Source organism: Salvelinus alpinus, chromosome 3 (assembly GCF_045679555.1).
Source record: "Salvelinus alpinus chromosome 3, SLU_Salpinus.1, whole genome shotgun sequence".
Lineage (NCBI taxonomy): Eukaryota > Metazoa > Chordata > Actinopteri > Salmoniformes > Salmonidae > Salvelinus > Salvelinus alpinus.
In genome coordinates this window covers 27,759,047-27,782,943 of record NC_092088.1, presented here as the reverse complement: position 1 = coordinate 27,782,943, position 23,897 = coordinate 27,759,047, and the positions used below count along the sequence as shown (strand labels likewise).

Here is a 23,897-nt window from a genome sequence, read left to right as displayed (position 1 = left end):
AGGGGGGGATTGGGAAGTGGGTGGGATGGCTTGGCAGAGGAGCTCCCATTTTGTGTATTCAGGGCCATGTTGATGTTGTTCCTCTTGTTTCAAACAAAGGAGGCCTGTAAAATCTCTGAGGGCTTTACCTTCATACATGGAAATCAATTACTGAAGTATTCAACAATAGACCAGGGAATCAAAAAACCAGGAACCCTAAGAAGTGAGTTCAGAAATCCAGGGATGATGATGGTGGATGGAAGTATGTGCTTGACCATGGGAATTTGAGGTATCGATGACTGTTAAATGGATAGTTCACCCAAATTACACAATTACATATCGGTTTCCTTACCCTGTAAGCAGTCTATGCTAAAAAGCTAGCATTTGGAGACAGTAGACAGGTACACAAAACCAAAGCATGGGTTCCTGTCTTACCTTCCATAGACTGCTTACAGGGTAAGGAAACCAATATGTAATGTTGTCATTTGTGTAGAGTATCCCTTTAAAGCAGATGGGTATACCTCTGAAAAACTATAGTTACTGTAAACAATGAATAACAATCACAATATGAAAGTGAGGACTCTAGGGCCATTCCCCAAACACTTTGTTTTAATAGTTAGCTTCACAAACACATCTGACTGATATCATGTACACACATCAACTGACAGAGCACATGTTACACTGCAGAGTAAATTTGACCGTTAACAACAGGACTTTGTTTTAAATAGGCCAATCCTTCTGCAGGCATGCACACACGCACACACCTACTATGAACACAACACAACAATTCAAATGACCACATTGACGACCAGTTAAAATATGTATTCACGGAACGAAAAAAATACAAAATCAATATTTGTCGACGACTACAAACCATAGGATTGTACTCGAGAGGACTTCATGTGTGTAATTTGATAGATATGTTTCATTACTTGACAGCCCACATCACACACAACCACCGATATGAACCAAAGAGAGTGTTGTTTTCATCACATGAGTTTGAGGGTAGAATAGGCTACTATAAATACAGCATTTAAAATAATATATGTGTAAGTACTACAGTATCATAAACAACAATACAGTGTATCCTCATACTGTAGCTGCAAGTTAGGGGCAAGCAAATTAGTATAGTACAGTAACCAATAGAAATGCATTTTATGTTTTGATTTGAATATCGCTCTGCCTGCTCCTCAACGGAGCGGGTTCAGAAAATACAGTCAAATGAAACTGCTCCTGAACATGTCCCCATAATCTCCCCATCTCAATTTGGTCATATCCTTAGCAGGAAGCACCTGTTATGATTTCCTCTTGACACGGTCACGCTAATAGCTAGATCATGCTGCACAAAACAATACACACAGGGAGAGCCACAACACACAGGGGACATTCTCTCTGAATAGATATACCAGAACATTTTACACCAGTCACATTGAGGGAATGCCATAGGATGCCATAGGATGCCATAGAATAAAACCTCCACGACCATCTTTCATATGAATGAAGAGCAACTGATAAGCTCATGGGTGAAACGCGACACACACAATATGCAGCGACTTCTTATGGCATCACGGAAGGAAGGAGGGAGTTTCTTGAAAATGGAAAAACAACAACAACACTTCACAACATTGCGAGGCTGGAGTGGAGCAAAGAGGAGCATAGATACACAACTCATGAACAGACACATCACAACATGGCTCCTAGAGGGGGTAAGAGAGCTGCAGTTTGGGGTTCCGTGCAGAAACGTTTAGAGGGATCTGGGATTTGTCAGGGATGTGGCCGAGCTGGTTTACTCGTCAAATCGCCCCTCCAGGATGCTCTCGAAGGAGAAGGGGACGAACTTGAAGCCCTGCCCCGTGTAGAACTTATTCTGGAACTCCACCCTAAAGAAAGAGACAAAAAGGACCTCAAAAGATCAGTGGTTTATTGAACAGGTCAATGGAGTTTTGGGACGAGGCCTCGAGCCAGCCGCCACGACACAAGACAAAGAAATGGTTGCCTCTCGAATGTCAAGACCAATTACAAATTATCATAGTCAATTACGATACTTCGTCCAACATTTCCTGGACATGAGTCAAAACGCCTCAAATAAACTTGGACGGTCTTTGATCGGCACCATTATACCACATTTCGGGCTTTAACAAGCAGCATGTTCCTTCCTCAGTTACGAGGCCAGATGCTTGGCAGTAACACCGTCTCCTCTCTGAATGAGAACCAACCTTAAAGAAGAAACCTTTTAAATCGTGGAACAACTGCAGAGAAAAATAAATGCTGTCACTACTTCGCTTTCAAGGTGGATCGTCCCACCGACAGTCGCTGAATATCTATTCAACTGACTGAAAGCAACATACACAGCATCATCCACTTGCTGACAACTGGTGAGAAGCCAGCTTTTTTGCGCTTATCCAACATTATTTACATTAAGAAAAGGATAAAATGGCTTTTTAAAAAGTGGAACCCTTCTATTTGCATTTGAATTAAATAACCTGATATGTTATACTGCTAAGCTACATGTAGCTAGCCACTTGTCGATCATCCCTTTCCCCAAAGAGGGGGTGAGAGTGGGGAAAGGGGGGGGGGGGGGCAGTATCTTGCCAGTGACTGAGGCTGCACTTCATTCCCTCTCTCCTCTGTCCTCGTCCACTCCTCTGGCAGATCTGAGATACATGGATGGGTGGAAGGAAGCAATAGCTAGTTTCCATCATACTGATTTCCCACATGCAGTTCTATCAAATCTGCCAAGGGAAGTAAGCAAGGGCAGATGGATTAAGATAATTATAATCAATTGCACACAAGGTCCAACTGAAATCGTACTTCCGCTTTGAACCCTTTTTCCACATTTTGTTACGTTACAGCCTTTTTCTAAAAATGGATTACAAAAAATGGTTTCCTTCATCAATCTACGCACGATACCCCATAATGACAGAGCGAAAACAGGTTTTTAGAAATGTTTTCAAATTTACTAAAAATAAAAATCTGAAATAGCTTATTTACATAAGTATTCATGCCCTTTGCTATGAGACTCGAAATTGAGCTCAATTCTACGGAATTGTCCGTAGAGCTCCGAGACAGGATTGTGTCGAGGTACAGATCTGGGGAAGGGTACCAAAACATTTCTGCAGCATTGAAGGTCCCCAAGAACACAGTGGCCTCCATCTCCAAATGGAATAAGTTTGGAACAACCAATACTTTTCCTAGAGCTGGCCTCCTGGCCAAATTGAGCAATCGGAGCAGAAGGGCATTGGTCAGGGAGGTGACAAAGAAAAATCGAATTAAGTCAAACTTTATTTGTAACATGCGCCGAATACAACAGGTGTAGACCTTACTGTGAAATGCTTACTTACAAACCCTTAACCAACAGTGCAGTTCAAGGAAGAGTTAAGAATATTTACCAAATAAACTAAAGTAAAAAAGAATAAAAAAGTTGCACAATAAAATAACAATAACTAGTCTATATACAGGGGATACCGGTACCGAGTCAGTGTGCGGTGGTACAGGTTAGTTGAGGTAATTTGTACATGTAGGTAGGGGTGAAGTGACTATGCATAGATAATAAACAGTGAGTTGCAGCAGTGTACAAAACAAATGGAGGGGGGGGGCAATGTAAATAGTCCGGGTGGCCATTTTATTAATTGCTCAGCAGTCTTATGGCTTGAGGGTAGAAGCTATTAAGGAGCCTTTTGTCCTAGACTTGGCGCTCCGGTACCGCTTGCCGTGCGGGTGACTGGAGTCTTTGACCATTTTTGGGGCTTTCCTCTGACACCGCCTAGTATATAGGTCCTGGATGGCAGGAAGCTTGGCCCCAGTGATGTACTGGGCCGTACGCACTATCCCCTGTAACTGCTCTCAATGGTGCATCTGTAGAACTTCTTGAGGATCTGGGGACCCATCACAAATATTTTCTGTCTCCTGAGGGGGCAGGTGTTGTTGTGCCCTCTTCACGACTGTGTTGCTGTGTTTTTGACAATGATAGTTCATTAGTGATGTGGACACCATGGAACTTGAAATTCTCGACCTGCTCCACTACAGCTCCGTCGATGTGAATGGGGGCCTGTTCGTCCCGCCTTTTCCTGTAGTCCACAATCAGCTCCTTTGTCTTGCTCACATTGAGGGAGAGGTTGTTGTCCTGGCACCACACTGCCAGGTCTCTGACCTCCTCCCTATAGGCTGTCTCATCGGTGTCGGTGATCAGGCCAACCACTGTTGTGTCATCAGCAAACTTAATGATGGTGTTGGAGTCGTGTTTGGCCATGCAGTCGTGGGTGAACAGGGATTACAGGAGGGGACTGAGCACACACCCCTGAGGGGCCCAAGTGTTGAGGATCAGCACGTCAGGAAGTCCAGGATCCAGTTGCAGAGGGAGGTGTTTCGTACCAGGGTTCTTAGCTTAGTGATGAGCTTTGTGGGCACTATGGTGTTGAACGCTGAGCTGTAGTCAATGAACAGCATTCTCACATAGGTGTTCCTTTTGTCTAGGTGGGAAAGGGCAATGTGGAGCGCGATTGAGATTGCGTCATCTGTGGATCTGCTGGGGCGGTATGTGAATGGGAGTGGGTCTAGGGTATCCGGGATGATGCTGTTGATGTGAGCCATGACCAGCCTTTCAAAGCACTTCATGGCTACCGGCGTGAGTGCTACGGGGCGATAATCATTTAGGCAGGTTGCCTTCGCTTCCTTGGGGTGTTTATGTTTATATTTATGGTGTTCTGCTTGAAACATGTAGGTATTACAGACTCGGTCAGGGAGAGGTTGAAAATATCAGTGAAGACACTTGCAAGTTGGTCCACCCATGCTTTGAGTACATGTCCTGGTAATCCGTCTGGCCCCGCGGCTTTGTGAATGTTGACCTGTTTAAAGGTCTTGCTCACATCGGCTACCATCACACAGTCGTCCGGAACAGCTGGTGCTCTCATACACGCTTCAATGTTGCTTGCCTCGAAGCGAGCATAAAAGGCATTTAGCTCGTCTGGTAGGCTCGTGTCACTGGGCAGCTCGCGTCTCGTTTTCTCTTTGTAGTCCAAAATAGTTTTCAAGCCCTGCCACATCCGACGAGCGTCAGAGCCGGTGTAGTAGGATTACATCTTAATCCTGTATTAACGCTTTGCCTGTATGATGGTTCGTCTGAGGTCTTATAAACGTCCGGATTAGTGTCCCGCTCCTTGAAAGCGGCAGCTCTAGCCTTTAGCTCGATGCGGATGTTGCCTGTAATCCATAGCTTCTGGTTGGGATATGTATGTTCGGTCACTGTGGGGACGATTGACGAAGCCGATGAGGTGGTATACTCCTCAATGACATTGGATGAATCCCGGAACATATTAGAGTCTGTGCTAGCAAAACAGTCCTGCAGTGTAGCATCCATGTCATCTGACCACTTCCGTATTGAGCGAGTCACTGGTACTTCCTGCTTTAGTTTTTGATTGTAAGCAGGAATCAGAAGGATAGAATTATGGTCAGATTTGCCAATTGGAGGGCGAGGGAGAGCTTTGTATGCGTCTCTGTGTGTGGAGGTAAGGTGGTGTAGAGTTTTTTCCCTCTGGTTGCACATGTGACATGCTGGTAGTAGGTAGGTAAAACAGTTTTAAGTTTGCCTGCAATGAATTACCCGGCCACTAGGACTGCCACTTCTGGGTGAGCATTTTCTTGTTTGCTTATGGCCTTATACAGCTCGTTGAGTGCGGTCTTAGTGCCAGCATCGGTTTGTGGTGGTAAATAGACGGCTATGAATAATATAGATGAGAACTCTCTTGAGAGATAGAGTGGTCTACAGCTTATCATAAGGTACTCTACCTCAGGCGAGCAATACCTCTAGACTTCTTTAATATTAGACATTGCGCATCAGCTGTTATTGACAAATAGACACACACCCCTGCCCCTCGTCTTACCAGACGTATCTTCTCTGTATCTTCGCAGCCAAAGGTGCTTCAACAAAGTACTGAGTAAAGGGTCTGAATACTTATGTAAATGTGAAAAACAGTTATTGCTTTGTCATTGTGGGGTATTGTGTGTAGATTGATGAGGGATTTAAAAAAAAATCAATTTTAGAATAAGGCTGTAAAGTAACAAAATGTGGAAAGGGTGAAGAGGTCTGAATACTTTTCGAATGCTCTGTACATACACATACTGTACATGCAGTATTCATACAGTACCTTCAGAAAGTATTCATACCCCTTGACTTTTTCCACATTTTGTTGTGTTACAGACTGAATTTAATTTGTGTCACTTACACACGATACCCCATAATGTCAAAGTGGAATTATGTTTTTAGAAATGTTTACAAATTAAAAATGAAAAGCTGAAATGTATTGAGTCAATATGTATTCAATTATTTTGTTATGGCAAGCCTAAATAAGTTGAGGAGTAAAAATGTACTTAACAAGTACCATAATAAGTTGCATGGACTTAACTCTGTTTGCAATAATAGTGTTAACATGATTTTTAAATGACTACACCCACTCTGTACCCCACACATACAATTATCTGTAAGGTCCTTAAAGTCGAGCAGTGAATTTTAAGCACAGATACCACCACAAAGACCAGGGAGATTTTTCTACAAGAGCAGACATTGAATATCCCCAAACCTCAAGGCCAAATATACACTGGAGTTGTTTACCAAGACGACATTGAATGTTCCTGAGTGGCCTAGTTACAGTTTTGACTTAAATTGTCTTGAAAATCTCTGGCAAATGGCAATGATCAACAACCAACTTGGCAGAGCTTGACAAATGTTTTCAAGAATAATGGGCAAATATTGCACAATCCAGGTGTGCAAAGCTCTTAGAGACTTACCCAGAATGACTCACAGCTGTAATCTCTGCCAAAGGTAATTCTAACATGTTTTGACTCAGGGGGTTGAATACTTATCTTCTCAAGATAGTGTTTTATATTCCATGAATTAACAAAAATATTGAGAATTTTTCTTCCACTTTGACATGACAGAGTATTTTGTGGCGATCGTTGACAAAAATGTCACAATTCAATTCATATTAATCCCACTTTGTAACACAACAAAATGTGGAAAAAGACAAGGGGTGTAAATACTTTCTAAAAGCACTGTACATAGACAGGTTTTGGAGAGGTGCAAGTGTTGTTGTGGGGAGTTAAGTGTTTTGCTCAACGGCAGGCAATGGCATCTAGGATTTGATAACAGCAACCTTCCTGTTGCCAGCTCTCACCTTCCGGTTGCTGTCTCGCCTCTCGAACCGCTAGGTTACCTGCCGCCTAGGGGGCAACGTCCTGGAATGGAACGTCGTATCAGAGCGGTGGGTGACCAAATACGGCCGAAATCAGCACCGCATCCAGAGCCAGACAAGACCCTTCACGTCTTAACATTCCCGTCCTCGTCTACACTGTAACTGTCACCAACCCAACCAGATATTAAAATGAAATTCATTATGAGAGATTATATTTATTCTCAAATGAGATCATCTTAGAGGTTTGTGGTATTTTTCATATGGCACCAGGACCAGAAACATCAATGGTGCATGCTTCGAGTGATATAGGCTTCGAATGATATAGGCTTCGAATGATATAGGCTTCGAATGATATAGGCTTTGAATGATATAGGCTTCGAATGATATAGGCTTCGAATGATATAGGCTATGGACGTTATTGTCAGAATCATCGGTAAACCCAGACCAATGTGACGTACACTGACCACCTTTACATAATGACTCTGGTCTCTGTGCCCCCCAAAAACACAATTTTTCTATCCTCCTCTGCTGAACAATTTAGAGGTTCACGTCAATGTTTACATGTTCAGTCAAGTTACCGAAAGCCAAAAGTGAGAAACTTCAGAGTTAAACGAACAAGGTCAGGCTCTGGTATAGTCACTCTTTCTGGGCTGTGTCCCAAATGGCATCCTATACCTTATATAGTGTCCCAAATGGCATCCTATACCTTATATAGTGCACCATTTTTGACCAGAGACCTATAGGCCCTATTAGTTAATAGACCAATAAGAAAGAGTTCCAAACCTCTCTGCCAATAACAGATAGTTTTCAGTTTCATTTAAAAAATATATATATATATTTTTTCATCAGCTGTTGTACAATATGATACAAAACACAGAAAAACAAAACTTTTTCTGCACTGGGCCTAATATATTTAGCTGGGCCCTGGTCAAAAGTAGTGCACTATAGGAAATAGGTCTACATAGCATTTCCCTGGAGGCCATTTTGAGGAGCTGACAGACTGACTGGTGTTTGGGAGAGAGAGCGGTACGGCACTGCACCATTCCAACGCTGACAGACTACAGTACAAAGGCAGGAGGGCAGGCGTAAGGCATTAGGCTCATACTGGCATCCAACAAAAACACACTCTCCTATACCTCATTTCACAACCATGAGGTAAGATGGTCATTAGTGCTTAATAGCCAGTGCCAGATGAGGAAGGTTTTAAGAAAATAAACCCAACTCTGTACATAACATGCCAAAAACCTATACCTAAGAAAGATAGACCACTAACAAAGTAAAAAAGAATGACAGTGAGTTTTTTGTTTATTTTGTTTTTCAATTCTTAAAAAGATAGCCTCTCGCCTGTATCTGTCTATTTGGTTACACTGCGCAGAGCTATTTTTCCATATGACCTATAGAACTGGAAAACTCAGTGGGAAAAGGACACTTCGGAGAAAGTGAAAAATGGAGTATCGCATGAAGACTGGACAGTTCGTGTGCATCCCAAATGGTACCCTATTCCCTACATATGGGCCATGGTCAAAAGTAGTGGATTATGTAGGGAATAGGGTGCCATTTGGGATGCAGACAAGATAGACTGTGGGGGCTGTGAACTGGATAATCAGTCAGTGGCACACTCCCATCTGCTAAGGCACTGGATTCACTCCGTGAGTCTTTACCCATCGCATTCCACACTCCACTCCACCTCCCGACCATGTGTGCTCTCCTGTGAGTTTACACGAAAACAGATGAGCAGATCCCAAGGGATTACAAGTGAGGAGGCAACACAAGTCGCTACGTGAACGGAATCAATTTGGAGGTTGCGCAGGGCCATGGATACAGTATACAGAGTCTGTCATCGTATGTGTGTGTGTGTGTGTGTGGACTGTAAGTGTGTGTGTACACGTGTGTGTGTATACTGTACGTGTGTGTGTGTGTACACGTGTGTGTCTGTGTGTGGGTGTCTCTGTGCGTGTGTATACTGTATGTGTGTGTATGTACACATGTGTGTGTGTGTGATGTGTGTGTGTGTGGGTGTCTGTGTGGGTGTGTATACTGCACATGTGTGTGTACACGTGTGTGTGTGTGATGTGTGTGTGTGTGTGTACATCATCTCTGTACACCACACATACAAGTATCTGTAAAGTCCCTCAGTAGAGCAGTGAATTTCAAACACAGATTCGACCACAAAGACCAGGGAGGTTTTCGCAAAAGAAGGGCACCTATTAGTAGATGGGTAAAAAAAAGACAGTCATTGAATATCCTTTTTGAGCATGGTGAAGTTATTAATTACACTTTGGATGGTGTATCAGTACACCTAGTCACTACAAAGATACAGGCGTCCTTCCTAACTCAGTTGCCGGAGAGGAAGGAAACCGCTCAGGGATTTCTCCATGAGGCCAAAGTTGACTTTAAAACAGTTACAGAGTTGAATGGCTGTGATAGGAAGAAACTGAGGATGGATCAACAACATTGTAGTTACTCCACAATTCTAACCAAAATGACAGAGTGAAAAGAAGGAAGCTTTTACAGAATAAAATATTCCTAAATATGCATCCTGTTTGCAACAAGGCACTAAAGTAATACTGCAAAAAATGTGGCAAAGCAATTAACTTTTTGTCCTGAATACAAAGTGTTATGTTTGGGGGAAATCCAATAGGATACATTACTGAGTACCAATCTCCATATTTTCAAGCATACTGGTGGCTGCATCATGTTATCGGTATGCTTGTAATCGTTTAGGACTGGTGAGTGTTTCAGGATAAAAAATAAATGGAATTAAGTGAAGCACAGGCAAAATCCTAGAGGAAAACTTGGTTCAGTCTGCTTTCCACCAGACACTGAGAAATGAATTAACCTTTCATAAGGACAATAACCTAAAACACAAGGCCAAATCTACACTGGAGTTGCTTACGAAGAAGACAGTGAATGTTCATGAGTGGCTGAGTTACAGTTTTGATTTAAATCTACTTGAAAATCTGTGTCAAAACCTGAAAAAATTGTTGTCTAGCAATGATCAACAACAAATATGAGAGCTTGAAGAATTATGAAAAGAAAAATGAGCAGGTGTGAAAAGTTCTTAGAAAGACGCTACAAAGTATTGCTTCTACAAAGTATTGACTCAGGGGTGTGAATATTTCTGTATCTCATTTTCAATCAATTTGCTAAAATTTCTAAAAACAAGTTTTCACTTTGTCATTATGGGGTATTATGTGTAGATGAGTGAGAGAGAAACCCCCCCGATTTAATCCATTTTGAATTCAGGCTGTAACACAATCAAAATGTGGAATAAGTGAAAGGGTAAGAATACTTTCGGAAGGCGCTGTATGTGTAGTGTGTACGTGCGTGTGTGTTTGAGACTCACCAGTGGAGCCGGAGCGCATGCAGGAAGGCGGACAGGCCTTCCATGATGAGCAGGATGCACACGGTGAGCATGGCGAAGGCCGCGAAGATGATTGACAGGCCGAAGAAGCCGCCACCGCTCCTGGAGGATAGGCCCAGGTGCATCACCATGGTCCAAAGCACCTCCGACAGCTCTGTGGACAGAGAAAGAGAAAGAAGGAAAGACAAAAGAAAGATAGAAAGGGGAAAGAGAGGTAGAAAGAGACAGACGGGAGTTAGGGAGGTGAGAAGTGAGATTTGTAAGGTGTTCATTCTACCAGTAGGTCGTTATCCACCAATTAGTGTCAACCCTCTTGCCATGTAGTATGTGCATGACTGAGTAAGTGAGCGATAGAAAAGAACAGTATTGCATGTGCATTATGCTTGTGTTATGAGTACATGTCTATTCTTTGTGTGTGCGCACGCACGCATTTCTAGGTGCAGAGTACGTAGTTACATGCACGTGCACAGTATATTCACCTGTGTGTAGTGTGTGTGTGCAGTGTGTGGGTAACACTCACGTGCATGGGCCAGACTGAGGGCCCAGAGTCGCAGGTAGGAGGCAGTGTTGGAGATGCAGCCCAGGCAGTATTCTATGGTGTGGATGGCCTGGTGGACTGCCACGTCTCCAAAGTCAAACTGCAGAGAGAGGAGGTGCGCATCAGGGATGCATTCTAAGACCAATGCTCCTTCCATTGGAACAACATGTACACTAAGACCTACTGCCATTCCGCTGGAAACTAGATGTCTACTATTAACAATGGTCATTCCACTGGAAGCTACACAGACCTAGGCTATGGTCATGGTCAGTAGGAACAAAACAGAAAAAAAACGATTTGAAAGAGAGTAAAAAGGAAAGAAACAGGGAGGTACCACCTGAGCTTGTCTGATAAAAACACAATTTTTTTTCCATTGCAAAAAGGTTTTGTTACAGTGTGCCCTACTGAACATGACTCTGGCTGGTGCTGTTCAAATTCACTTAACAGTTGACTGTAAGTATGCTGTAATTCCATACTGAGTGAATTGTACCTCAAGAGGTTGCTTTATCTAATCTATCCACAACTACCGGTAATGTGGCTTTCTTCCCTTGCGTATGAGATGTGAAAAACATGAGAATCAAAATCATTCAGTTTAGCTTGGCAAGGGCCAGGCTTCCTTTTTCCATCCCTCTCTTTTGTCCTTCGATCCGCTCACAGTTCACGGAAAAGCCAGCGCTGGCTCTCATTGTTCTACTTGAAAAGGGCTTCCAACGTGATTCGCTAAGAAAAACAACACTACTACACAGTACATGTTGCAATGGCAAATGTAGGAAGCTGAATAGCTCAGATAATGGTTTTCATCCAACATCCAGATATCAATAGCAAAACATTACAACAACAACAAAATCATGCCTTTTTGATATCTCAATGCACATTGGTGGGGATGGATGGACTGAGGATTGGTGAGAAAGGAGATGCAGGAAAAAAATAAAAAGTGAGCAATCAGATGGTATGGCTAAATGTCAGTTAATGAAAGGGAATCCAGTCAAAACTGTTTTTTGATAGACTTGCCTTGCTACACACACACACACACACACACACACACACACACACACACACACACACACACACACACACACACACACACACACACACACACACACACACACACACACACACACACACACACACACACACACACACACACACACACACTGTCCCGCCACCCGCCAACCCCTCTTTACGCTACTGCTACTCTCTGTTCATCATATATGCATAGTCACTTTAACCATATCTACATGTACATACTACCTCAATCAGCCTGACTAACCGGTGTCTGTATGTAGCCTAGCTACTTTTATAGCCTCGGCTACTGTATATAGCCTCGCTACTGTTTTTCACTGTCTTTTTACTGTTGTTTCTATTTCTTTACTTACCTATTGTTCACCTAATACCTTTTTTGCACTATTGGTTAGAGCCTGTAAGTAAGCATTTCACTGTAAGGTCTACACCTGTTGTATTCGGCGCACGTGACAAATAAACTTTGATTTGATTTGATGCACACACACACGTCATTCTTGGGCGGTTGACAGAGTGGGTAGGTAGGCAGGTTGGGTAAACAGACAGGCCGCAGAATACTGTCATTGGGGACAGGCAGACGCACAGCATGCCGGGATGCACGGCCTGGCTCTTACCGGTTCCTCCTCTGCATGCTTGAAAGTAAGCAGAGGTCAAAGGTTAGTGGCAGGGTTCAGGAAGCAATTTGTTATATGACTACCATGATGGCAAAAATGATCACAAAAAAAATGAATAGCATGCATTGCATGCATTGCATAGCATTCTATGGCTCTTTGCGACAACATAATAACACTTTTAGTTAATCCAGCATTTTGCTAAATGTTTAAACTTTCGGAAGAGGTGCCAGATAATGTCTGGTTGGACTTCCAGTGAATCATTATTTTAAAAGATGCTCCCAACACCCACAATGAAATTATATCATCTTAGACACAGTACATGATCACATTTCATAGTAGTCGTAGTTTGTATTACAAAACAAGCCAGCAATTTTTTTGTAAACATACAAACCTTTTCATAAGAAATCATCAAAGTATACTCTTATTGGACTATCAAGTACACTTTTTCTGTAAAAACAAACCTCTTACCAGGATATATAATGTAACATAAGGCCTACATGAAAAACCCCAGAACCTCTGACTCAGAAACAATATTTTCCAAATTCCATTCCCTGATGCAATGACTCACTGAGGCTGGTTCTCATGCAAAATCACCTCACTGTTTACTTTTCTGAACCCACTGTGAAACAGAAAATCCATTTCTTATCTCTTCCATTCCATCCTCCCTGCCCTCACTTGTACCCACATCCCTCCCCTCCTTCACTCAATAACACACAGAAAGCAGCGCTGCTATTTGAAACACACGTCTAAGAGGAAGATGATGTAATGAAGCTACGTAGTGAGGGTACATTAATGGGTTTTATGTAGCTGTGACAGGTTATAGCAAGTCATTGCTGCTGCATAAGGAATAGAGTGAGGCAGTATGTGCTGTAGTCTACAAAGATACCACAAATTCCGTAAAGGTCCACAGACTCATTCCTTTAAAGGGTTTCAAATGGTTTGAGAGAAAGATCCAGAGGAAGATCTATACTGTAGCTATGAACGAGAGGTCTTAAATGGTGTGGTAAAGAACGGGATGATTTCAAATGAGAGGGGAACGAAGTGCTTTCTAATGAGGTAATAATACATGTTTTAGAATGGCAGAAGGAAGAAAGGTCTGACATGGGAAGAGATTAGATTCTATTCTAAGCTGAGAGAAAACCAGATGATAGATATCCAGCTCAGAAAAAATTTGATTATCTTTCAGTCTGAAATGATGGTACTTCCGAGCCAAAATGTCAGAAAGGTACGTAGTCAGTTAACCCCTTGGCTCACCTCGTCTCCGTCCTCAGAGTGCTGTGAGAGCGCGTCGTGGTCCATGATACCAGCTTCGTCCTCCGTGGGCCCGTTGCCCACCCGCACCCCTCCGAATTTCTGTGTGCCCTGTTGGGTGAGTCCGGTTGATGAGGACACGCCTGTTTGCTCTAAAGATTGCTCTAGATTCTCTGCAGGGCATTCTTCCCTCTTCTGTGACTAGATACAAAAGCCACAAGATCTGTGTCTGGCTTAAAGCACGCCTTGGGGTGTTATGTTTGCGTTTGGCACTTAGGGGGGCACCCAACAAGCAGATCGGTATAAAAAAATATGGAAAATATATGGAAAATACATGTTAAAATGTTAATCATGTATGCAAAATACATGTAAAATATATGGAAAAAAAGACATGGATATATATATATGTCAAATATTTAAAATTATGGGGAATATTGTACAAATTGGAGACTTGTTAGGTGCCACTAATATGCCAAACAAGCAAAGCTAGCCTTGTGTTAATCAAATAACCAAATAAATATTTTTTACATGCAGCTAAAGTATTTCTAATCTCTTTGTAATCTTTTATCAAAATATAGCAAAGTAAATATACTTGTTTTACTTCACAGATTTTCCAAGGCATGCTTTAAGCATCATTGTATGGCAAAACACAACCAAGCACGACATTACAGAAATACAACATACAGTCGATAGAAACGAAAGGCCACAAAAAAAGCGAAAGAAAACAACAACAGGTTCTCAAAAACAGGTAATCAACAAGAGTCATAAAGGTTAAAGGTTAGATCTGATGAACATACCAGGTGCTTTTTCCACAGGTGCTGGCGCCGAAGCACCATAGTTTTCACTATCAGCATACAGGGAACACATGCAAGGGCAATCAGCACCAAAACAATCTGGATCCCCATCTATAGATCCAAAACAGAGAGAACGTTAACAGACAATATATTGGGGACATGGAGCCTTATCAGCGACATATGCTAACTCGCTCTCCGGAACCCTGGCTGCGCCCCAATAGCCTAAAATAGTGACCTCCTTTCCCGTTCCTTTGATTGCACTGGTCTGAGCGAGAGAGAGAGAGAGAGGGGGGGTAAAAGAGTTGAAAAGCTGAAAGGGTCGTAACAGGCACACCTCAAGGGTCTATCTTCTCATCTGTTAAGTTCTTTCAGATGGGAGCAGACAAAGGAAAGAAGACGAGGAAATGAAGTCACTTTTTGAGTCACTATTGAGATGCAGCCCCATATGCCACTGGGCAGCAAAGGAACCAGAGTAGTTAGGAGAGACCGAGGGATGGAGGGAGGGAGGGAAGGGTCCCCCGGTCACACCTGTCCCCGGTAGAGAGGCTTATTGGTGACGTCGCCGTAGTTGAAGAGACACATGTTGATGAAGGCAATGAGGAGGCTGGGCGCGTCCTTGGAGGTGAAAGCGTCGTAGGCCGTCCACTTGTAGAAGACCAGGATGATGAGGTAGCCGAACAGGCTGGCCATGAAGACAATCTCAGGGATAAAGCCCAGGAAGATGTTCAGGGGCTTCTTGAAGTACCTGGTCCACAGTAAGAGAACAGAAGATATGAGAAGCGGAGAAGAGAATAACATTATTGACCATTACGTTTTCATGAATGGACCTTTTTCTTTGGTGCTCTGGTTTACAGGTCAAAGGTCAAAACGGACATACAGACACACACAGCATTAAACACAGAGGGGTACGTACAGGTGGTTGAACAGGCTGAGAGAGACGCCAAACATCATGTGGATCACTCCCAGGATCACAGACATCTTCATCTTGAAGGAGTTAAGGAAGGTCAACTTGTTGGTGGCAATGTTCCAGATCTGAAGATCACAAAGAAGAGGCGGAGATAAAGAGCTCTCATTGTAGAGATGACTCCCGGTAAGTGCAGATAGATAGACAGAAAGACAGACACAGAGAAACAGAGCGGCGGACAATATAACAGTCAGACAGACAGACAGACTGGACAGACAGACTTACCGGGTCTATACCCAGTGGATAGGGGCCATTGAAGACACCTGGCACGGCTGGGTCCAGCTGCAGCACCTTATTTTCATTGAGAGTTTCAAACCTAGATATATTACAGACAATTGAAGTGAACAATTTGCAGAGCGTTGCTATCATTGACATACAGTATACATAAAGGGTTTCTAGTATGCATTGCTGGAAAGTGCACCAATATTGGATTTTAAAAGCCTGGTATAATAAATGAAGTGCCCTGTAATATACCCCAGATGGAACATTCAATAAATCAGATTTTGTATATAAATAAATAAAGACTGGCTAAACTGCCAAAATTCAGCATTTTGACATGTCCCTCTGTACACTCACTGTGACTTCTCTGAAGATTTTAAACTCCGTTGGGGGTACTAAGCTAACATATGGAATTATTTTAAGATGGTCGTACTATGGATCATTTAGCAATTTGATTTGGAATTTTAAGACCCCTTTAGGTATTAAAAATGTATATTAAAACATTATTTGATGGCCTCCCGAGTGGCGTAGCGGTCTAAAGCAGTGCTTCGCAGTGCTAGAGGAGTCACTACAGACCTGGGTTTGATCCCAAGACGTATCACAACCGGCTGTGATCGGGAGTCCCACAGGGCGGAGCACAATTGGCCCAGCGTCGTCTAGGTAGGGGAGGGTTTGGCCGGGAGGGCTTTTCTTGGCTCATCGCGCTCTAGCGACTCCTTGTGGTGGGCCGGGCGCCTGCAGGCTGACCTCGTCGTCAGTTGAACAGTGTTTCCTCCGACACATTGGTGCGGCTGGCTTCCGGATTAAGGCGGGTGGGTGTAAAGAAGCGCGGTTTGGCGGGTCATGTTTCGGAGGACGCATGACTTAACCTTCCCCTCCTGAGCCCGTTTAGGAGTTGCAGCGATGAGACAAGATCGAAATCGGGGAGAAAATTGGGGTAAAATACAACAACAACAACAAAAATATATGATACAATTTTGAACTTGGCCTTTAATACTACAGCGCCTAGAAATGCATTGAATTACACATTCATAAATGGCAAAAAAGACAGTTAAAATAAATAAATCATAAGGAATAAGGTTTTGAAGTGTCTATCCTATATCTAGGCGATATAAGAAAGCTCAGGGAATATTTTAGTTTTTTTGGACACATATTTAACCCCTTATTTTTGTTGCCACAAAACCACCTCCATACTTCCATTTGTTTGTATGGGTTACCTTCAGACGAGTCCCATGACACTTGTGGGGGTCATAGAGCAAAACGGAGCAATGTCTCCCCTTTCCATAGTGAGGTCATATTAGTTTGTATCTCAAACGGTTCCGACGCTACAGACAGAAGTTGGCACATCAGTGTTACCGACTTCAGACGAGTTTAAAATCCGCTCGTCATGACAGAATGTTAAAATGAGGTGAATTCAAATGTTTTCACCAAATGTTTTCACCAACAAAAAGGACTCTTTTCGTGGAACGACCCTGCTACTACATTAACCGGTATGAAAGTTTGAGTATTGTTTTTGAACAATATGTTAAACAGCAATCAAGCTGTTGAAATCTCCCGTGGTGGGTGTATCTTTTTGTTGTTATCTAATGTCAAAGCTTGTTACCAAGAACTGCCTTCTCCCAATTGGCTGTCACGCAGTCGTGTGAGTGATTGGTTGGTTATTGGTGGATTTAGAGGTTGGACAGTTAACTTACGTCCAGTTGGCTCCCTTGGGGCTGAACATGGGCCGGACACTCCAACCGGAGCCAAACATGTTGAGGGATTTGGAAAAGCAATCGTTGTAGATGATACCGGTGTAGACAGAGAAGATTCCCATCAGCAGGATGATGTAGCGTCCAGCGAATACCATGTTGAACATCTGCCAGGGCAGGGAGAGTATGAACACACATTGGAGCACTGGCCTGGGTCATGTTCATTGGCACAGAAAGGAAAAAACGGACTGAAACAGAGAGGGACCACGTAGACCAGTCCAATAAGAAACACTCATTTTCGTTTCCCTTCGCAAAACGTTGGGAAATGTTTTCCGTTGCGTACCCTAATGAACACGACCCAGGCCTCACCGGGTAAAGAAGGTCTGCATACGTCATTGCCTGTACCAGCCATCATTCGACACACAACTACATCAAACACTAAAACATTACTTAAATTGCCCCATGTTATGTAGCCTACTGTACAAGAGAGGGTAGTTTGCCAAATTAAATCTACAATACATTGGCCTAATTATCTCCTTCCTCCCAAAGTGTGCACTTGCTCACATCCCTTCACTGACTTTAAAGGAACTAAGTGGTATAAGAAACATGGTGGAAACTCCCTCTGGCCCCTTCCTCCCTCAATCCAATGCTTTTAGGTTTGTGAGAAGTAGTGAACGAGTGCACACTTCAGGAGAAAGGAGATATTAATCGGAAGCACACAACGTCATCGGCGCTCTTGGTGGGACGTACCTCATTGTCAGTCTTCTGGGAGAGGATGCGGCTCTCTCGGATGACCAGGTAGAGGGCGGCGCAGGTCATCAGCACACCGTGACCCATGTCCCCGAACATGACCGCAAACAGGAAAGGGAAAGTGATGATGGTGTACGGTGCTGTAGGAAAGAGCACACAGTAAGACACATCGCAGTGGACAGTACAACACAATGGCATGGGGGAAAACAACAACAAGATACAGAGAAAGACACAACAACCCAAGAGACAAAAAAGACGAGACAAAGCAACACAAGACACAAAACACACAGAGACATAACAGTTATGTAGACACAACAAAACAGACAGACAAAACAACACACAAAGACACAACAGCATACATAGACACAACAACACAGAGGCACACAGTGTAGACTTGTATGTCACCTGGGTTGATCTCCCGGTAATTTCCGATCCCGTAGGCATCCACGATGTTCTGGAATCCAGAGGTGAACTTATTGGTCTTGTTGAAGGTGGGCGGAGTCTGCTTGGTGGTCATCCTGTTGAGAATGGAGGGCACTGTGGAGCCACTCCTCTCCTGTAAAACACACCAAGCCAATGAGTCACCGCTACAGGGTAAAGTTTGCCCTAGGTGCAACTCTAGGATCAGCTTCCCCTCCCCCAATCCTAACCTTAATCATTAGTGAGGAAAATGCAAATCTGACCCAAGATCAGCATCTAGGGGAAACTTCACCCTACACCAGAATTACCTGACAAATGCCAATTAAACACAATTTTCATATTTTCAGATGACTCAGTGAGGAGGTAGCCACATCACTTAGACCAATGAGTAATGGAAGAAGGAACATACACCAGGTCAGTTCTGCAGACCAAAGACTGGGCAGAATCATTGTTGTATTTCACTACATTACATCAACGTTTGCCTATTCCTGTCATTTCATTTAGCTTTAGATAAGAACAGTGCACAGAAAGAGTACGTTCCATAGACCTCTGGGTGAACGGGTGAAAATTGTGTGTGCAGTTGGTTTAGTTTGCCTGGCAAAACAGATTGCATAATGATATTCTGTATGTATTTGATATCTAGCAATATAATTTCTCCCTTAATTATGATTTCTGTCCAATTCCAAGTATTTCTATTCGACACAAATTCGATGGTGTTTATAAAGAATGCAAAGTACTTCATATTATATCGTCATCTCTTATTAAATTCCAAATTTTCAGCATCAAAACAACAACAGGAAGTGAGGTAATGAACTAAAGGGAGCTTCCTGCCTTGGAGCTCTAATCCTTCTGATTTGCAGACCCGACTCACCGTTCCTCGGCGCAGGGCGAACTGGATGGAGTCCAGGTCGGATACAGGGCACCACACCTCGGCGATCAGGCACTTCTGGGTGACGTCGATGTTGCACAGGTTCAGCGTGTGGTAAATGGCCTTCATCTTCCTCACCTTGATGAACCACACCCTCATGGTCTTGGCTGCAGCCTGGAGCACCCTCTGTCTGTGGTCCTCTGTCTGGTTCAGCACCTGCACGGGAGAAGAGAGGGTTTTGTTAGCTCGCTGAGCTAAAGCCTAGGTATTATTTCGGGGGAGCTAACGCAAGTCTTCAGGTTGTTGGTGCAAACTAATGATTAAATTATGAAAAATGTCCATCTGGTTTTGGACCTGCACAGACAACAAGATGGTGTTATCTAAGCCTAGGTAATAGGTATTATCTCGGGGGAGCTAACGCAAGTCTTCAGGCCTCAGTTGGTTCAGACATAGACCGTGTCCAAATACCCATACCCATTTTAGGTATGCGAAAATATTACGTTTTATAGTATATGACATTTCCAAAATCGAGTATGCTTAAATGTTAGGATGTTATACTCACTTCGGCTTTTCATCTAGTAGAATTCACTGCACACTTTTGAGGAATAGAATCGTCTTTCCAGGCACATGTGTTTGACAACAGCTGATAGTCAGCTGATAATGAGATAAGGGGACACGCTGTAACCAAATGAACAAATAGCGGGTACCAATGCAATTGCACATTAGACGACGCATTCTTAGGAAGGGTGAGCCTAGTATGTTGATATTTGTTGCGTACTGTATTCATTTGACTAAACAGTATGTCGTTTTAGTAAGTAGTAGGAAAAACAGATTTCGGGCATGGCCACTATGATTTTATTTATTTTTAAAAGCTTGCGCACGGTGACTCCACTGGAGGGCAGGCTTAGAGGAGGACAGAGGGAGTCTTCCCTTTCAAGCAGAACCGCATTCTTTTTTTTACAAGGATAGAGTTCAACACAATTATTGTTATACGAGGCGAAAGACCTCTACCGACTAGTACTGAGATACTGCACATGTGCACATCCCCACATCGAGAACATTGTGTGACTTAAACCAACAGTATCAAGGGACTGTGTAACACAAGCACACACATCCTGTCATGCTTTCTGGGACAATTTATGATTGCCATTGCATATTTGGTTGATTAGCTTGCAACACTGTCACATAACAAACACAAAAGCCCTGTGTAACTGTAACGAACGTCGCCGGGAGAAGGAGAAGAGGACCAAGGTGCAGCGTGGGAAGTGTTCATATTAATTTTAATAAAATACGAAACACTTGACAAAACGACAAACGAACAGTTCTGTAAGGTGACGACAAACACTAAACAGAAAATAACCACCCACAACCAAAGTGGGAAAACAGGCTACCTAAGTATGGTTCTCAATCAGAGACAATGATTGACAGCTGCCTCTGATTGGGAACCATACCAGGCCAAACACAATAGAAATAGAAAACATAGACATACAAACATAGAATGCCCACCCACATCACACCCTGACCAAACAACAAAATAGAAACATACAAAGCAATCTATGGTCAGGGCGTGACAGTAACAAGAATGATGTATTGGCAAATGCAAGCCTGAGAACAGAACAAGGGGTAACTGGGTAACTTCCTCACTGGCAACAGTGAAGGGTGGCGTTCCTACCTGAAAGATGTTGCATCGCATCAACCAATAGTTATTCGCCGTCACACCATCGACTGCATAGTCGGGCATCGTATTGCTATATCATATGATGTGGTTATTTGATATGCAGGCGTCTGCAACGTAGTCAGGCAGGAACAAACTATTTGGGACACAGCCATTGTATGGTTAGCTGTTCATGGGCCCTGATTGCATGGAACTCCAATCATATGATCATACAGTGCCTTCAGAAAGTATTCACACATTGACTTATTCCACATTTTGTTGTGTTACATCCGGAATTCAAAATGGATTAAATAGATTATTTTTCTCACCCATCTAGACACAATACCCCATAACGACAAAGTGAAAACATATTTTTAGAAATGTTAGCAAATGTTCTGCACATTATACTTTTAAAATTCTTCAAGCGCTGTCAAGTTGGTTGTTGATTGTTGCTAGACAGCCATTTTCCAGTCTTGCCATAGATTTTAAAGGAGATTTGAGTCAAAACTGTAACTAGGCCACTCAGAAACATTCAATGTCGTCTTGGTAAGCAACTCCAGTGTATATTTGGCCTTGTGTTTTAGGTTATTGTCCTGCTGAAAGGTCAATGTTGGAAAGCAGACTGAAACAGGTTTTCACACTATCTACCAAGTGAGTTTTCATCTATATTATTCTTGCCGTCTATTTACCACCACAAACCGATGCTGGCACTAAGACTGCACTCAACGAGATGTTTAAGGCAATAAGCAAACAAGAAAATGCTCATGCAGAAGCGGCACTCCTAGTGGCCGGGGACTTTAATGCAGGCAAACTTAAATCCGTTTTATCTCATTTCTATCAGCAAGTCACATCTACAACCAGAGGAAAAAAACTCTAGGCCACCTTTACTCCACACACAGAGATGCATACAAAGCTCTCCCTCGCCCTCCATTTGGCAAATCTGACCATAATTCTATCCTCCCGATTCCTGCTTACAAGCAAAAACTAAAGCAGGAAGTACCAGTGACTTGCTCAATACGGAAGTGGTCAGATGACATGGATGCTATGCTACAGGACTGTTTTGCTAGCACTGACTGGAATAAGTTCCGGGATTCATCCAATAGCATTGAAGAATATACCACCTCATCGGCTTCGTCAATAAGTGCGTTGACGTCGTCGTCCCAACAGTGACCGAACATACATATCCCAACCAGAAGCTATGGATTACAGGCAACATCCGCACCGAGCTAAAGGCTAGAACTGCCGCTTTCAAGGAGCGGGACACTAATCTGGACGCTTATAAGAAATCCCACTATGCACTCAGACGAACCACCAAATAGGCAAAGCGTCAATACAGGACAAAGATTGAATCCTACTACACCGGCTCTAACGCTCAGGGCTTGCAAACTATTACGGACTACAAAGGAAAACCCAGCCGTGAGCTGTCCAGTGATGCGAGCCTACCAGACGAGCTAAATGCCTTTTATGCTCGCTTCGAGGCAAGCAACACTGAAGCATGCATGGACTGCACAGACGGATTACCAGGACGTGTACTCAGAGCATGCAGTGTGGTGCCAGGACAACAACCTCTCCTTCAATGTGAGCAAGACAAAGGAGCTGATCATAGACTACAGGAAAAGGTGGGCCGAACAGGCCCACATTAACATCGACAGGGCTGTAGTTGAGCAGGTCGAGAGTTTCAAGTTCCTTGGTGTCCACATCACCAACAAACTATCATGGTCCAAACACAGCAAGACAGTCGTGAAGAGTGCACGACAACACCTTTTACCCCTTAGGACACTGAAAAGATTTGGCATGGGTCCCCAGAACCTCAAAAAGTTATACAGCTGCACCATCGAGAGTATCCTGACCAGTTGCATCACCGCCTGGAATGGCAACTGCTCGGCATTCGACCGTAAGGTGCTACAGAAGGTAGTGCGTACGGCCCTGTACATCACTGGGACCAAGCTTCCTGCCATCCAGGACCTATATACTAGGCGGTGTCAGAGGATGGCCCAAAAAATTGTCAAAGACTCCAGTCACCCAAGTCGTAGACTGTTCTCTCTGCTACAGCACGGAAAGCGGTACCGGAGCGCCAAGTCTAGGTCCAAAAGGCTCCTTATCAGCTTCTACCCCCAAGCCATAAGGCTGCTGAATAATGAATCAAATGGCCACCTGGACCTCCTGGACTATCTACATTGACCCCCCCCCCTTCCTCCCATAAACAGCAGGGGTTCAAACTTTAGAACCCTGTTCCTACATTTGAATATGATTTTATCAAACAAAACTATGCTACATTTTATCTCTGGAACCCTTAGAATGACACATCAAAGCAATATTACTGAATGTAAGTACATTATTTACCTTCAGAGGTGAATGTATCAAACCAGTTGCAGTGATAAAAGTTTTTGTTGTTGTGCACTCTCCTCAAACAATAGCATGGTAGCATTTTTTCACTGTAATAGCTACTGTAAATTGGACAATGCAGTTAGATTAACAATAATTTAAGCATTCTGCCCATATAAGACATGTCTACATGCTGGGAAATTTTCTTGTTACTTACAGCTTCATGCTAATCACATTAGCGCACGTTACCTCAACCGTC

General features: G+C 43.2%; 1 protein-coding gene across 5 annotated transcripts in view; it reads right to left on the bottom strand.

Moving 5' to 3' along the window:
* Positions 1–553: 553 nt before the first annotated feature.
* Positions 554–23,897, bottom strand: part of LOC139570485 (V-type proton ATPase 116 kDa subunit a 1-like) — a 37,383-nt gene continuing 14,039 nt past the window's right edge. For 2 of the 5 annotated variants that reach the window (XM_071392379.1, XM_071392380.1), the window contains exons 10-22: positions 19,663–19,875; positions 18,777–18,927; positions 18,372–18,511; positions 17,625–17,788; positions 15,937–16,027; positions 15,661–15,779; positions 15,276–15,492; positions 14,751–14,858; positions 13,957–14,154; positions 12,703–12,720; positions 11,051–11,168; positions 10,513–10,684; positions 554–1,859 (exon numbers count right to left, since the gene is read on the bottom strand). In XM_071392379.1, coding sequence (XP_071248480.1) covers positions 1,766–1,859; positions 10,513–10,684; positions 11,051–11,168; positions 12,703–12,720; positions 13,957–14,154; positions 14,751–14,858; positions 15,276–15,492; positions 15,661–15,779; positions 15,937–16,027; positions 17,625–17,788; positions 18,372–18,511; positions 18,777–18,927; positions 19,663–19,875 — 1,803 coding nt within the window. In that variant the 3' untranslated portion in view covers positions 554–1,765. The remainder of the gene's footprint in view (positions 1,860–10,512; positions 10,685–11,050; positions 11,169–12,702; positions 12,721–13,956; positions 14,155–14,750; positions 14,859–15,275; positions 15,493–15,660; positions 15,780–15,936; positions 16,028–17,624; positions 17,789–18,371; positions 18,512–18,776; positions 18,928–19,662; positions 19,876–23,897) is intronic. The other 3 variants (XM_071392382.1, XM_071392381.1, XM_071392383.1) reach the window with 3 other exon arrangements.